Source organism: Cryphonectria parasitica, assembly GCF_011745365.1.
Source record: "Cryphonectria parasitica EP155 unplaced genomic scaffold M406scaffold_4, whole genome shotgun sequence".
Classification (NCBI taxonomy): domain Eukaryota; kingdom Fungi; phylum Ascomycota; class Sordariomycetes; order Diaporthales; family Cryphonectriaceae; genus Cryphonectria; species Cryphonectria parasitica.
In genome coordinates this window covers 223,580-238,862 of record NW_024468912.1, presented here as the reverse complement: position 1 = coordinate 238,862, position 15,283 = coordinate 223,580, and the positions used below count along the sequence as shown (strand labels likewise).

Below are 15,283 nucleotides of genomic sequence, written 5' to 3'. Positions count from 1 at the left end.
GTAACGGTACGGCTAGGCAGTCAATGATTTCCCCCCTATCGGCTTAATCCTGCAATCCTATTTCGAGGAACAAAATGCTGGGTGGAAAATTCCCGGCCTTGATATCGGGGCCAAACAGCTGGAGATAGTGGCATGGCAATGGAAGCTGAGCTCGGATGCCGCAGATCTGAGTGTGGCGACGTGTTCGAAATGGTGTAGATGGAGCCATAGAACAAATTGTATTAGATGTCTGCAGTGCGCCTGGAATAACAGACAGCTTTTTGTATGGAAGGGTATGGGATGAGAACTCGTCAAAATCTGTTCAACATCAGTATTTCCCATCGAAGATATCTCGGTCGTCAACATCCTCATCATCTCTTTTTAAAGATAGACCTAGTCCCCATCGCCTAGACATAGCGCATCTATCACAAACCTTCAGAGTCACTGAAATCCTCGCCAAAGTCAACTCAACTTGCATCTTCTCTCCCCGAATTTTCAATAATTATCACGAGGAACAGAATCAAAATGGCCCAGAAATCTACAGTGAACGAGCCGATAGCGATGGTGGGAAGTGCTTGCCACTTCGCCGGTGGCGCGTCCTCGCCCTCCAAGCTCTGGGAGCTTCTGAACAACCCCAGAGATGTCCGCAGCGAAATCCCAAAGACTCGTTTCAATGCGGATGCCTACTATCACCCCGACTCGGCGTATCATGGACACAGCAATATTCGATACTCATATCTGCTCGAAGAAGACGTGACAGCCTTCGATACGGAGTTTTTCGGAATCAAGCCCATTGAGGCTAAGGCCATAGACCCCCAGCAGCGCGTACTGATGGAAACCGTCTATGAGGGTCTGGAATCAGCCGGGTTGACGATTGATGAGTTGCGAGGTAGCGACACTGCTGTTTATGTTGGTGTCATGTGCAGCGACTACGAAGCCAACCTGTTACGCGACTGTCAGTACCTTGTCAACCATTTCAGTGATATTATGAAGACGGCATCGACTAACCTCCAGGCTTTTCAGTGAACACTGCTCCCACTTATACTGCTACCGGCATTGGGCGCAGTATTCTTTCAAATCGAATCTCTTACTTCTTTGACTGGCATGGCCCTTCTATTACACTAGACACGGCCTGCTCGTCTAGCCTTGTGGCAGTACACCTGGCTGTTCAGTCACTCAGATCAGGCGAGTCCCGAGTTGCGCTCGCCTGTGGATCCAATCTTCTTCTTGGTCCAGAAAACTACATTGTGGAAAGCAAGCTCAAGATGCTGTCCCCCGACGGTTCGTACTTTTCTTCCGCAAGGTCTTAAGCCAATTTCATTTACTGGACTTCGACTAATTTGCATGTGGTTTTTTTGCTTCTTGTTAGGTCGCAGTAAAATGTGGGACAAAGATGCCAATGGATATGCACGTGGCGACGGTGTAGCAGCTTGCGTTCTCAAGACGCTGAGCCAAGCCATTGCGGACGGAGACAACATTGAGTGCATTATTCGCGAGACGGCCTTGAACCAGGATGGAGGTGAGTAATCCAATGCAATTGGAAACCCCCGTTCCCATTCTAAATGGGGTGTGTTTGAACGCTGACCTTGAGATATATAGCAACTACCGGTATTACCATGCCAAGTGCCACCTCCCAGCAGGCCTTGATCCGCAAGACATACTCCAGGGCGGGACTCGATATCACCAAGCAATCTGACCGTCCACAGTTTTTTGAGGCCCACGGAACTGGTGAGTATCCTTTTCAGGCTTCCTCATTTCTAGGTCATTCAATAAAACCATTTTTGCAATGTTTCTAACCAAAATGAATATAGGTACGCCAGCAGGAGATCCGATCGAGGCCGAGGCCATTTCCAGTGCCTTTTTCGGCCAAGATTTTGCCCCCAAGGCCGGGGAGCCTTTGTACGTTGGTTCTATTAAAACCATCCTTGGCCACACCGAGGGCACGGCAGGTGTTGCAGCTGTCTTGAAGGCATCTTTGGCACTCCAGCATTCCGTTGTGCCGCCGAACATGCTGCTGGAGAACCTGAGTGAACGGGTTGCACCTTTTACAAAAAACCTGGAGATCGTCAAGGCACCCAAGGCGTGGCCCCAACCTCAGCCCGGCCAGCCAAGACGAGCCAGTGTGAACAGTTTCGGCTTTGGCGGTGCCAACGCCCATGCCATTCTTGAGAGCTACGAGCCCGCGTCCTCGTCAGCTGTCTCATCAGGAAGCCCTGCGGTGCAATATAGCCCCTTTGTGTTCTCGGCCCACACGCGCAAGTCACTGCAATCCAGTCTGTCTGCATACGCCGACTTTCTTGAAAAGGATCCTTCGATCAACGTGCGCGATCTGGCCTACACGCTGCAGAAGCGGCGATCTGCATTCCAATACCGGACCTCCATTTCTGCCACCTCGGCAGACGACCTAGCGGCCAAGATCAGAAAGGAACTCGAGGGAACCGAGCTTGAGAAGTTGGGCACAAGATTCTCCACACCGTCCAACGGGAAACGGCCCAAGATCCTGGCCATCTTCACCGGCCAGGGATCTCAATACGCTCGCATGGGTGCCGAGTTAATTGAGAAATCAGCCACCGCACGCAAGATTATCCAGGAACTCCAGGGCCATCTCGATCAGCTCCCTCAGGACGATCTGCGCCCTACCTGGTCTCTTCAGGAAGAGATTTGCGCTGGTGCAGATGCCTCACGAGTTACCAAGGGCGCGTTCTCGTCGCTGTCTACTGCTATCCAGATTCTGCTTGTCGACCTGCTCAGACTTGCAGGCGTCCAGTTTGACGGCGTCGTCGGTCACTCGTCTGGAGAGGTGGCTGCTGCGTACGCTGCAGGTTATCTCTCGGCTCGCGATGCCATCTTCGTTGCCTACTCCCGTGGCCACTTCATTGACAAGATCGCGAGCCCGAACGGTGGTGGTATCATGGGTGCTATGTTGGCTGCGGGCATGTCAGACGAGGATGCTCAAGCCCTCTGCACGGATGAGGTCTTTGCTGGTCGTGTTTGTGTCGCAGCCGTGAATTCGTCCTCGAGTGTGACTATTTCTGGAGATGAGGACGCCATCGACGAGGTCAAGATCATCTTGGATGACGAAAAGAGGTTCAACCGAAAGCTTCGCGTTGATAAAGCCTATCACTCTAATCACATGTTGAACTGTGGTCCTCCTTACGTTGCGGCGATCAAGGCTTCCGGTGCTCGCGCAGTTGAGCCCACACAGAAAATCTCATGGATCTCGAGTGTCCACTGCCGCCAGGTCACACCTGATATGAACATTGGTGCCGAGTACTGGGCCGATAACATGATCAGCCCTGTACTATTTCACCAAGCCCTCAGTGTGGCTCTGGAAACAGATGACTACGATCTCGCGATCGAGGTTGGGCCCCACCCTACGCTGAAGGGCCCAGCAAGCCAGACCATGCAGGAGGTACTGGGCAAGTCTATCCCGTATTACGGCGTGCTGTCGAGAGGATCAGATGCCATTCTGAGCTTCGCATCGTGCCTTGGCTCCCTGTGGTCTCACCTTGGAGACAAACACGTCGACTTGCACGCCTATGATTTGGCAGTCAACGATGACAAGTCTGCTGTTCGTGTTCTCAAGGGACTCCCAAGTTACCAGTGGAGCCACGAGGCATCTCACTGGCACGAGTCGCGCAAGACAAGAAAGATGAGGATCCAGGATCAGACATTCAACCCGCTATTGGGAACCATGCTGCCCGACAGCGCTGCACATCGCTTGCACTGGGGACATTTGCTGCGAGCCAGTGAGATTGAGTGGCTCTCTGGCCATCAGGTCCAAAGCCAGACTGTGTTCCCTGCCGCAGGTTATGTTTGCACGGCCCTGGAGGGGGCACGTGTTGTCGCAGGCGACCGCAGCGTGCGCCTCTTTGAGCTCAAGGACTTTGTGATCCACCAGGCTTTGACGTTCAACCAAGATGATGCCGGCATCGAGATTTCGACTTGCCTTTCCGATATTCACAGCCCAAGCGATGATCGAATCCATGCCAAGTTCACATATTCTGCTGGTCTCGGGACCAATGAAGACCTGACATTGGTTGCTCAGGCTGATATCGAAATCACTCTGGGAGAGCCGTCTAAGGCTACGCTACCTAAGCGTGCTCCTGTACCGCCCCATATGATCTCTGTGGACTCAGAGAGATTCTACAGTCTTTTGGCAACCCTTGGCTACGGCTTTGACGGACCGTTCCGGTCTCTGTCAAAGCTGAGGAGAAAACTGGGAACCAGCGTCTGCGCAGTCCACTCGGCGCCCCGAGAAGCGTTTGGAAACCCTGTCCTGGTGCATCCTGCGGAGTTCGACGGTGCTATCCAGTCTCTCATCTTGGCCTTCAGCTACCCAGGCGATGACCAGATCCTCACGATGCACCTGCCCACAGGCATGGGCAACATCCGTATCAACCCTGCGCTTTGCGAGTCCATGACCAACATGACAGTTGATGCGAAGCTTGGAGAGCCCAAAGCTTCGGGATTCAGGGGTGATGTCAGCCTGTATACGAACGACTCCGCCTGCGCTGCCATTCAGCTACAGGGCGTCGAGCTGGTTCCTATGGGCTCAGCTACTGCCAAAGATGACCGCAAGGTCTTCTCCAAGATCCACTGGGTCAAGACGCAGCTTGATGGCGAGCTAGCGTCTCGTGACACCACCGTGAGCAAGTATCACGAGGATATTCTGATGGCCTTGGAGCGCATCTCAACCTACTACCTGCGGCAGTTCGACCTTCAAGTGCCCGAAGACTCTCCTCTACGAAAGGAGGCACCTCACAACTACTATCTGCGGTATGCTCGCCATATTACTGAGCTAGTTCAGAGTGGAAACCACAAATGGGCTAAAAAGGAGTGGTTGAACGATACCAAGGAGGACATGCTCAACGCCACGGCTCGATTCGCTGATCTGCCCGATGCTCGCGTCATGCATCTCGTTGGAGAGCAGATGCCGCGTGTCTTCAAGGGAGAGACGAATATGCTCGAGGAGTTCCGCGTCAACAATGTCTTGGATGATTACTATGCTGGCGGTTTCGGTTTCCTTCAGTCTGGCTTGTGGATGAGCAGAACTATCTCCCAGCTGGCTGAGAGATACCCCCACCTCAACATTCTTGAAATTGGTAAGCTTGGATAAAGAAGAGAAAGACGAGCATCTCGTTCAATGACCGGAGCATAACTAACTACGTTTTTCAGGTGCCGGTACTGGTGGTGCGACCAAGAGGATCCTGAAGCACCTCGGCTCCAACTTCCTGACGTACACCTTCACGGATGTGTCCAGTGGTTTCTTCGAGGTGGCTGCTGATGTCTTGTCTGATTACAAGGATCGCATGGTCTTCAAGACGCTCGACTGTGGGCAGGATCCTATTGCGCAGGGATACACTGAGGGAACATACGATGTCGTCGTGGCCTCCCTCGTCATTCATGCGACCCCCGACCTCGAGGTTACCATGCGAAACCTTCGGTAAGCCTTTTTCATTTATTCATGTTGACGTTATGATAGTCCTATATGGAACATCTAACTGACTGCCACAATTATAGCAAACTGTTGAAACCAGGTGGTTACCTGGTTGTTGCTGATGGTAGCAACAACGGTCAGCCTCACGGCACTGGAGGTTTCATCTTCGGAACACTTCCAGGTTGGTGGCTCGGTGCAGAGACTGGACGCCCTCTGTCGCCATTCGTGTCTACTTCTGAGTGGGAACGATTGCTCAAGGTGAGCGGCTTCGCTGGTATCGACTCAACGGCTCCGAAGGGCTTCGAGGACGTTATTGGTATGACCGTGTTTGCTGCACAAGCCCTTGACGATCGTGTCACTTTCCTCCGCGAGCCCCTGGCTGCTGAGGTACCCAAGCGCTCCCTTATTGCCCCTACCAAGAATCTTGTCATCGTTGGAGGCAGTACGGAGCCTACTCGTCGCCTGGTCAAGTCACTCCAGGATTCCATGAAGGAGGTCCAAGTGCACACTTTCGAAACGCTGAAGGAGGTGGACCACAGCCTCATCAGTGCCGACAGCACTGTTGTCAGCTTGTCAGAGCTGGACAAGCCTGTGTTCAAGGACATGACGCCCGAGGAGTTCTTGGCGTTCAAGACGATCTTCCTGGCCCCAACGAAACTGCTGTGGGTTACCAGCGGTCGTCTGCATGAGGAGCCATTCTCCAACATGACGGTTGGGTTTGCTCGTACTGCTGTTCACGAGACTCCGGCTTTGCACTTCCAGAACATCGACATCGAGGACCTGGCCAGCTTCGATCCTCATAGGCTCGTCGAGATGGTGCTTCGCTTCCAAGCCATCACTGGCGTCTCTGAGTCGGAGAGCAGCCACCTTCTCTGGGCCAAGGAGCCTGAAATTGCCTTCAATGCTGAGGGTCATGAGATTGTACCCCGACTCCGACCCATCGCTGCTCGCAACGATAGATACAACTCGGCTCGTCGCCCTATCACAACCCACCAGATCAACATTGCCGAGTCACCCGCTGTCCTACAGAGAGATGCTGGGGTGTGGTCCCTGAGGGAAATTTCCAAGTGGGGGATTACTGCCGAGGACGAGACTACCATCAAGCTGACAGTCAGCCATGCCATCAAGTCAGCTGTTCGGACGGCCTATGGTCACAAGTTCCTCGTCCTGGGAACCGACCCCAAGACTCAGGCACGCTGTTTGGCCTTGGTACCTTCGCTTCGGTCCGTCATTACGGTCAAGAAAGAGTCGGTTCTCCTCTGTCCTCTCACCAAATCGACAGATAGCCAACTACTCACCGCGCTGGCTGCTATCCTGGTCTCGTTGGCCGTGGTTGATCCTCTTGTGGGTGGAGAGACCGTAGTTGTCCACAATGCATCGAAACTCCTTGCCCAGGCTATCACTGCTCAAGCAGCTACCAAGGATGTGAAGGCCCTGTTCGTGGCAGATTCTTCGCGCCAGCCTTCGGACTCCTCATGGGTCACGCTGGCTCCTTACATGACCAAGTCTGAAGTGGCTGGTGTCATTCCCGCTAATACTGCTTGCTTTGTTGGTCTCTCCAACCACGAATTTGAGAAGTCAGAGAATGAATCGACGATTCTTTCCACGCTGGCGCCTCATTGCCGGAAGGAAACCGCAGAGACACTCTACTCGGCTGTTGGTTGGGAGGGCAGTGCTTCCTCTACCGCACAGCTGGGACGACTGCTTCAGCGAGCCTTGGATGCGAGCCTCGAGTGGTCTGATTCGGTTGCTGCAGATGTTGTCACCGTTGATGATCTCCTACGTGGATCGAACCCTGTCAACCCCGCCACGGTCATTGACTGGAATCTGTCCGAGTCTCCTGCGGTCAATGTGACGCGCCTGGACTCGGCAGCTTTCTTCAAGGGTGACAAGACGTACTGGATGTGTGGTCTCTCCGGTGCTCTGGGAGTTTCCCTTTGCGACTGGATGATCGAGAGGGGTGCCAAGTATCTGGTGCTGACCAGCCGGAATCCAAACATTTCTCCGGATTGGATCAAAGCTCACAAGCAGAACGGCGTCAACGTCACCATTGTCCCTTGGTAAGTCATTGCAACAGGGAGAAGAAACTGTCATATTTTAACGAAATTCTGGCTGACATCTGCTTTTTCTTGTGTGTAGCGACGTGACTGATGAGCCTGCACTGCGTGCGGCGCACCAGAAGATCTGCGAGACCTTGCCTCCAATCATTGGTGTCTTGAATGGAGCCATGGTGTTGAGAGATATCTCCATCCAGAACATGTCATTCAACCATATGAGCGATGTCTTCAGGCCCAAGGTGTACGGAAGTATCCATCTGGATCGCATCTTTGCGACACAGAAACTGGACTTCTTCATCCTTTTCTCGTCTATCAACTGTGTCATCGGCAACCTGGGCCAGGCCAACTATGCAGCGGCCAATACCTTCATGTGCAGTCGTAAGTGATCACTGCAGCCCTATATTACCCCCTTGGATGGATTGTCGAAAGTCGTATATACTGACTTTTTTCCTCGCAGTGGCGGCCCAACGAAGGAAGCGCGGCTTGGCTGCTACGGCCCTCAACGTTGGTGCTATCATTGGAGCGGGCTACATGGAGCGAGAATCCAGTAAGGCCTTGGATTTGACTGTTTCCAAGATGGCTTTGATGCATTTGTCGGAGCAGGACTACCACCAACTTTTCGCTGAGGGTATCGATGCTGGACGCCCTGATTCGGATGATGAGGCTGAGTTGACCACTGGTCTTCTCGATATTCCAGCCAACGGTGGCCCCGATGCGCCGAAATGGCATGCTAACCCCGTTTTCTCATCATTCATTGCTCACCAGGTGGAGAAGTCTGGAGCGGACTCGGGCAGTGAAGCTGCCACGTCCATCAAGGATCAGCTCAGTGGCTGCAAGTCCCAGAGTGACGTTCTTGCTGTTGTCAAACGTGAGTCAAACAATTGGAATGCGCTACAATAACCAGAATACATGGCTAACAGCATGGGGACAAAACAGGGTCATTTGCCGCTCAACTGCGCAATGTGCTGCAAATGACAACGTCGGACGAGGATCTCATGGCTGCAAGAAGCAGCGGCATTGGTCTGGACTCGCTGATTTCCGTGGACATCCGCTCGTGGTTCTTGAAGAACTTCGAAGTCGGCATTCCGGTCCTCAAGATTATGGGTAATGACACCATGGCTGACATTGCAGAGCTGGTCGCGTCCCAGGTCTCACCAAGTCTGCTTGCCGGTGATGCCACGGCTGATGCACCGACTACGAATGGGGAGGCGGTGGCTGCAAAGACGCCCGCTCCTACGCCGAAGAATGATAACTCCCAGGCAACCTCTTCGGCATCCAGCAGCAGTGGTTCAACAGGATACACGACACCTGCACCTGAGAACGATCGAGGTGGACCAGTGAAAATTGATTGGAACACAGAAATTGTTTTGCCAAAAGCAGTGAAGTTGGCAAACAACAACCATGCGGCAGCTCAACCCCGAGTCATCGTTCTCACTGGAGTTAGCGGACTTTTGGGCCGCGCTTTGCTGTCTCGGTTGCTCAAGTCTTCCTCAGTTGAGAAGGTCATTTGCATTGCTACTCGCCGCCTCAATGAGCGCCTCCAGAGCGGAGAGCTCCCGAAGGATGAGCGTGTTATGTATTTCGAGGGTGATCTCGAGCAGCCGCGCCTAGGCCTGTCGGAAGCGGACGCTGTCACCATCTTCAGCGAGGCTGATGCTGTGATCCACAACGGCGCTGATACTTCTCATCTCAAGTTCTACCCAGCCATCAGGGATGCCAATATGGGCTCGACAAAGTACATCATCAGCCTCTGCATGGACCGCAGGATTCCCATCCACTACCTCTCCACTGTGGGCGTTGCCCTCTTCGGGGACTACAAGTCTTTCCCTGAGGTCTCAGTTGCCGAGCACTACCCTCCCACGGACGGCTCGCATGGCTACATTGCTGCCAAGTGGGCCAGCGAGCGCCTCCTGGAGGAACTTCAGCAGCGTCACGGCGTCAACACATGGATTCACCGCCCGTCTACCATCATCCGTGAGGGCGCAGATGCTGCGAACGCCGCGGCCCAGCTCGACTGGATGAACTCCCTAGTCGAGTACATGCTCAAGACTAAGGCAGTGCCCGCCATGAAGAACCTGCAAGGCGCTTTGGACTTTGTTTCGGTTGAGCATGCGTCGAGTAGCATTCTTCAGTGCGTGTTCGACAATAAGCCCAAGACGGCAGGAAGTGCAACCTATGTCCACCAAGTTGGCGACATTGTGATTCCATTGGACAACCTGAAAGAGTTTGTGGAGAAGAGGACGGGGGCCACTAATGTGGAAGTCCTCCCTATCCATGGATGGGCAACACGCGCAGTGGGAATGGGGCTAAACCGTGGTGTTGCTGCATTGATTGAGTCTATGGACGATCCTGGTCAACCCAGCTACCCCAGGATGCTCCGTGAGGGGGCTTAATCTCATGCCTGTACATGATTGGCATGAGTACATATTTATGTATCTGTATCAGAGTATATTAGGAGTATTTTGAATTCGCATTCTTGTGAACAATTCGCTGTCCGCCTTGAGAAAGTAACAGTAAACAACAAATCGTGGAAGGTCAAACTCAACAACTGTATTCACAGGAAAGGCGCGGAACAATGCAGTTACATGCATGATAGCTACACGATACGAGCACTCTGGAGGTCACAAACCCCAGTACAGGCTCGCGCAAGACAATGATACGGGAGTTAGCATATTTGAAAAGTGTGATATCGCCGTATTTAGTACGCCTTCCTGTTTCCTCTCTTGATACAGCTGTGATCGACTTTTGTTAAAAAATTGATACTTACAAGAATCTTTGAGAAACTGTTCAAGTTTGGAAACTGTTCAGTTTCGTGGCATTCATTCAAATACCCAAGGCCGTGCATAATATATAATCAGGAAATATTATTCGCATTTACTCTGCACACTGCCAGCTGAATATGGCTATGCGATCGAGAAAGTTGTTTCATGTGCGGCCCAACCTCGCCTTTCTTTCTCAAGACACTCCCCAGCATCACTTCCTACTATAGTTCAACCTCTGCCCTACGTCCTCGCATGCTAACCTTCACCGTCGGATCCGAATCCATCATAATTCCACTGGTGAAAATCTTGGGCTGTGGACTAGAGGCACTCAGCTGCCACTCGTACTTGAGCAACATGTGGCAGAGCACAATCTTGATCTCGTTGGCAGCCAGAAATCGACCAGGGCAAGCATGCTTGCCATGTCCAAAAGCAATGTGCTCGGGGCGGGTTGTCGTCAGTTGCCACGCGTTATCATTACCCGGCTGCTCTCGCAAGCGCAAAAATCGGTATCCGTCGAACTTCTCCGGTTCCGGATACACACTCGCATCCCACATTGCCTGGCAAGAGACGCCGACCTTTGTACCTTTAGGTATGAGAGTCCCGTCTGGCAGACGCGTGTCACGCATCGCGACGCGATTCATGTTGACTATTCGATTACACAACTTGTCAGCCCTCAGAACTGTGAAACGCGTGTGGTGTAGACAAAGCATACCTGACATGGGAGGCTTTAGTCTTTGTGCCTCCTTGACGACGCTGTCCATTAACTTGAGCTTGTAAAGAGAGGCATGCTTCAGTCCCCCCTCTGCTACTACGGAGATGATCTCGTCCCGAAGAGGCTGAATGAACTCGGGATTCTGCAGAAGGCAGTACACGGTGTGTGCCAACAAGTCTGTTGTCGTGTGAATCGCTGACACAGCCAGGTTGAGTTGAAAGGCGGCCGGGTAATATTGAAGCTTCCTTTCCCGCGCTATCTGCTCAGTCCATTCGATTGTATCAGACTTTTCAGCCAGTCCAGTAGAAGATGCCCTCTCGGCACGTCGTCTCTCCATGACAGGCTTTATGATGGACTCCGCTTCCTTGAGCTGCGCTCTCACTTTTTGAGCCCTTGGTAGGAACCAATGAATGATAGTTTGCAAAAACCTTGGGTAAGTTCTAAGCTCATGGGATGCAAGGAATGAGTCCACTGTGTAGCTCTTGGTAATTCCGAGCCACGACGCATTGTGAGTGATTTCTTCATCTCCGAGGAATACTCTTGCAGAAAGACGAGCGACGAGGTCGAGCAACCCGTCTTTCAAGGTCATCTCATGCCATTCTGCTGTACACGTCAGTACATATGCACTCAAAAGGTCAAATATTCACGATAGATACCTTTGGTAGCAGGGAATAGCTCATTGCACGCAGAAGCTGTTTCCTCGGATAGGGGATCCGTCAATTTGCCTGCGGAGCATTAGAAACGGATGGGCGAGACAGTTTCAGGGTTTAGAATAGAAATACTCAGAGATTGAGTGAGTTTGGATTTGACCATATCATTCAACAGGCTGCTTTTTGTAGCTTCGTGAAAAGGCTCGAACCCAGGTAAATGAGCACATGTGGACTGTTATTATGTATCAGGTAAAATATTTTCTCAAGGGTGAATGTTGCGGGATTCTCATACCTCTTTCATATACTCAGCAAAACTGAAATCCTCAATGTTCCGGACATCGTTGACCATGGATGGAGGAATTATGAGCATCTCCCCAAGCTCAGAGATGACTCGGAACGGCCTCGATGTGCCGAACTGGATTTGTGTCAGGCTTTCATCGGGTCAAGGAGTCAACTTTTCTTCTTTGCGGAGAGAACACACTTGCTTGAGCCCACGTTCCACCACCCCGCGGGCGTCAATTGTAAAGCGTTCCTTAGCTTTGGTCCCACTGATGTCCCAACGTGATCTCTCTGTGGCGAGAGGAAAATGAGAGAGTCCAGACCGGCTTCGAACAACCCAGATCAAGACAACAGCCACGATGCTGGTCGCCCACATGACTGGTGCATAGGACGCCGCTTCTGCAGCCTCGAGCATCGATCCCGAAGATCGATTTGTAAATAAAGTGGGATCCATAATTCGAACAACCCAGTTGCCTCAATATTGCTTGCGTGAGAAGCATGCACGTAAAGTGACAACATGTGTCATGGTCAGGAAGCACATGGGACCCTGCATATGTAGCAAACAACCACGCCCTCCGTTCCTCAGACGGTGTACTCCGTTTTGAGATGAGGAGCAGGTCGTAGCTAGCAATTTCGGCCGAGACTACGCTACTATCAGCCGTCCTTGTTTAAACCAGTCCTGTGCCATGCCACGCAGTTGACAGGTGCTGATAATGTCTACAATCCATTTCCATTCTCAGGTAGACGTATTCATTCATCCGGCACAGGCCGAATGATCCCGTACGCAGAGAGGCCTGGTATATTGTCCCAGTGAATCCAGGTTGCGCTTGTACGGTGGAGTTGCCCCACATTGGAGAGTTACATTCGCGTAATTCGGTATTTCCACACTGAAAAGCCCGTGTTTAGCATGCGTTGCCCAAGTAGGCACAGCCAATAGTCTTCACCCAAGTGTTAATCCGCCCTGCTACACTCTCCCAAACGTGTTCGGTACATCACTGCGAAGAAGGATCAAACCCCATTTGGAATCCTTTGCTAGTGGTCCTCAAGACTCTATCAATAAGCTCTCAGCCTCATCTAAGGATTAGACAGGATTTCGGTATTATTTACCTGCAGTGGATCTGGCGCTTGGTAGCTCGAGGGTCAAGTTCCTTGGCGCTGCGGCTGGCTGTGCTTCTAGAAGGATACACCACCGGGGGATGTCGCCCACAGCCAGATGCGGCCACATTCGGAGGGTTTCGGAAGAATATTCCCGAACTTCAGATCCATGCATAGGTATGTATTGAGTTCAGAAACTCAACGAATCACAATGTCCACAAAGTTCTCTCGTTATACAGCGACGGTATGGTCTAGAAACACTCATGTCTAAGGGTCCTGGGATAGTTTGTTGGCAGGATCATCGCGCTTTTCTCGGCCAATATCATTAGCAAGCGCATGCCTGAATTAATACTGCCGACAGACTGATCGGTGATCCAGTTGCGTTTAAGGAGTTAAAGGCAGGATCTCGAGAAGGGCGGTAAAAAACAGGTAGGAATTTGTTTATGAACAGCTTGGGAATCCTTGTATTCTGCAGTGCAAAAATCTCTATGCCCAACGCAGTGTTCTTCTTTTTTCCCTGACTATCAAGATGTGGGGTCTATTTGGCAGCAAACAGCCAGTGTTACCTGCAACAATTCCTACGGATGAGATCATCCCGCTGAGTCCGTTAGATGACATCGACTACTTGCGTAGTGTCTGCTTGGTTGTGACGCACAGATATGACGATGTTCTCGATCCTGAGAAACTCCGTTATGCCCTCGAAAGGCTTGTGGACCTTCCCGGCTGGCGCAAGATGGGCGCTCGGCTTAGGCTGAATGTACGTGAAAGCAAAAGCAAGAACTTTGATTCATGAGCTAACAGCAGAATAGAAATTGGGAAAGTTGGAATACCATGTGCCAGAGCGCTACGACGAGAAGCGGCCAGGTATAGGGTACTCACACGTTTCCTACGACATTTCCATCAACGAGCATCCTTTGGCCTCGAGGATCCCTCGAGCGACTGAGAAACCGACGGTGGCGGCGGACCCCAATGAGTTTCTTGATTTGGCACGCAGCGAGGACGGGCCAAGGTTCTTCGAGGACTACATCACCCGGGACGTCCCCCAGCTTGCTCTGCACATTGTTTCGTTCACAGACGCAACTTTGGCATCTCTAAGTTTCCCACACACTTTCACCGACGGCACAGGAGGTGGTCACATCTACCGTGCCTGGTCTCTTGCCCTTCAGGAAAGATATGATGAAATTGCCGAGTTTCACGGCTACAACCACGACCCTCTGGCCGGGTTTGGAGCCAACCCGACAGAGCCGTACATCTACGCCGACAAACTTTTAACAGGATGGAGGAAATGGCTCTTTTTGCTGCGCCAATTGTATTTGAGCGTGCGTTACGGGACCGAATCTCGTGTGCTCTGTATGCCGGGGCCTTACTTGACCCGACTTCGAAAGCAGGCAATTGAAGAGATCAGAGCGGAGACGGGAGATCCAAATGCTTTCGTTAGCGACAATGATGTCCTCACTGCCTGGTTTACCCAAGTTGCCATGTCTGACATGCCTCGGAATTCCAACAGGACGATCCGCATCATGACGGCGTTTAGACTTCTCGGCGTTGTGCCAAACAAATATCTCCCTGACGGGAAAGCTTACGTCGCCAACGCAGTGAGCGAGGTGTGGACCTTTCTCAAAGCCCGGGACATCTTCAACAAACCACTCAGCTACACGGCCCACGCGATCCGGCGTTCGTTGACGGAAGGAGGCACACCAGAACAGATTGAAGCACTGGCGGCCATCAAAAGGGAGGCCTCCGAGGCCACCGGGCTTATCCTGCCAACTATTTTTGGCGACGTCACCATGAACATGATCAACTTTACCAACAACACCAAGAGCAAGTTCTTCGAGACGGACTTGTCAGCCGCCATAGTCAAGGAAGGGCTCCCTCGCTCCACACGTACTACTCCACCAGGCTTCCCATCGTATATCCAGTTCAATGCTTGGTCGCCAAGGTTTCAACTGCGTGATATACTCCCCATTATGGGTAGAGATGCTGCGGGGAACTACTGGCTTGTAGGAGCTCTGCGTGAGAATGTTTGGAGTATGATTGACAAGAAGCTGAGGGAGGCTTGACGTCAGAAACAGGGTATCTGGAAAAGAAAACCTCTTGTCTTGGCTCATCTCCTTGTATATCGAGAAACTTGCCTAAACATCTCTACATGGGAATCGAGAATAGAACATAGAGATCATGTGTATTCTGTACTCTTTAATTTTTTATTTTCTTCTTCATGATTAAAGCGTATGGAAGAAACAATCTGGTACCTAGGTACAAGCCCCCCCCTCACTAAGCAGACTCCGTCCTCAGGTTATCCCTGAACCGGT

At 51.9% G+C, this 15,283-nt stretch overlaps 3 protein-coding genes across 3 annotated transcripts; 2 read left to right on the top strand and 1 right to left on the bottom strand.

The window, feature by feature from the left end:
• Positions 1-504: 504 nt before the first annotated feature.
• M406DRAFT_256096 (uncharacterized protein) lies at positions 505-9,869 on the top strand (the record flags this gene model as incomplete). The annotated part of the gene is made up of 11 exons (XM_040917078.1): positions 505-934; positions 1,003-1,260; positions 1,349-1,498; positions 1,579-1,707; positions 1,851-5,084; positions 5,158-5,425; positions 5,503-7,075; positions 7,154-7,479; positions 7,559-7,854; positions 7,934-8,344; positions 8,413-9,869. 11 exons carry the CDS (start codon positions 505-507, stop codon positions 9,867-9,869), a joined length of 8,532 nt encoding a protein of 2,843 aa, XP_040776272.1.
• Positions 9,870-10,321: 452 nt separating this feature from the next.
• M406DRAFT_355864 (cytochrome P450) lies at positions 10,322-11,870 on the bottom strand. Its single transcript, XM_040923283.1, has 4 exons — positions 11,733-11,870; positions 11,607-11,675; positions 10,951-11,550; positions 10,322-10,884 (listed from the first exon to the last, which is right to left on the bottom strand). The coding sequence occupies exons 1-4, from the start codon at positions 11,761-11,763 to the stop codon at positions 10,460-10,462; spliced, it is 1,125 nt and encodes a 374-aa protein (XP_040776271.1). The 5' UTR covers positions 11,764-11,870; the 3' UTR covers positions 10,322-10,459.
• A 1,633-nt stretch (positions 11,871-13,503) lies between these two features.
• M406DRAFT_289501 (uncharacterized protein) lies at positions 13,504-15,157 on the top strand (the record flags this gene model as incomplete). The annotated part of the gene is made up of 2 exons (XM_040918856.1): positions 13,504-13,731; positions 13,784-15,157. 2 exons carry the CDS (start codon positions 13,504-13,506, stop codon positions 15,032-15,034), a joined length of 1,479 nt encoding a protein of 492 aa, XP_040776270.1. The 3' UTR covers positions 15,035-15,157.
• Positions 15,158-15,283: the final 126 nt, after the last annotated feature.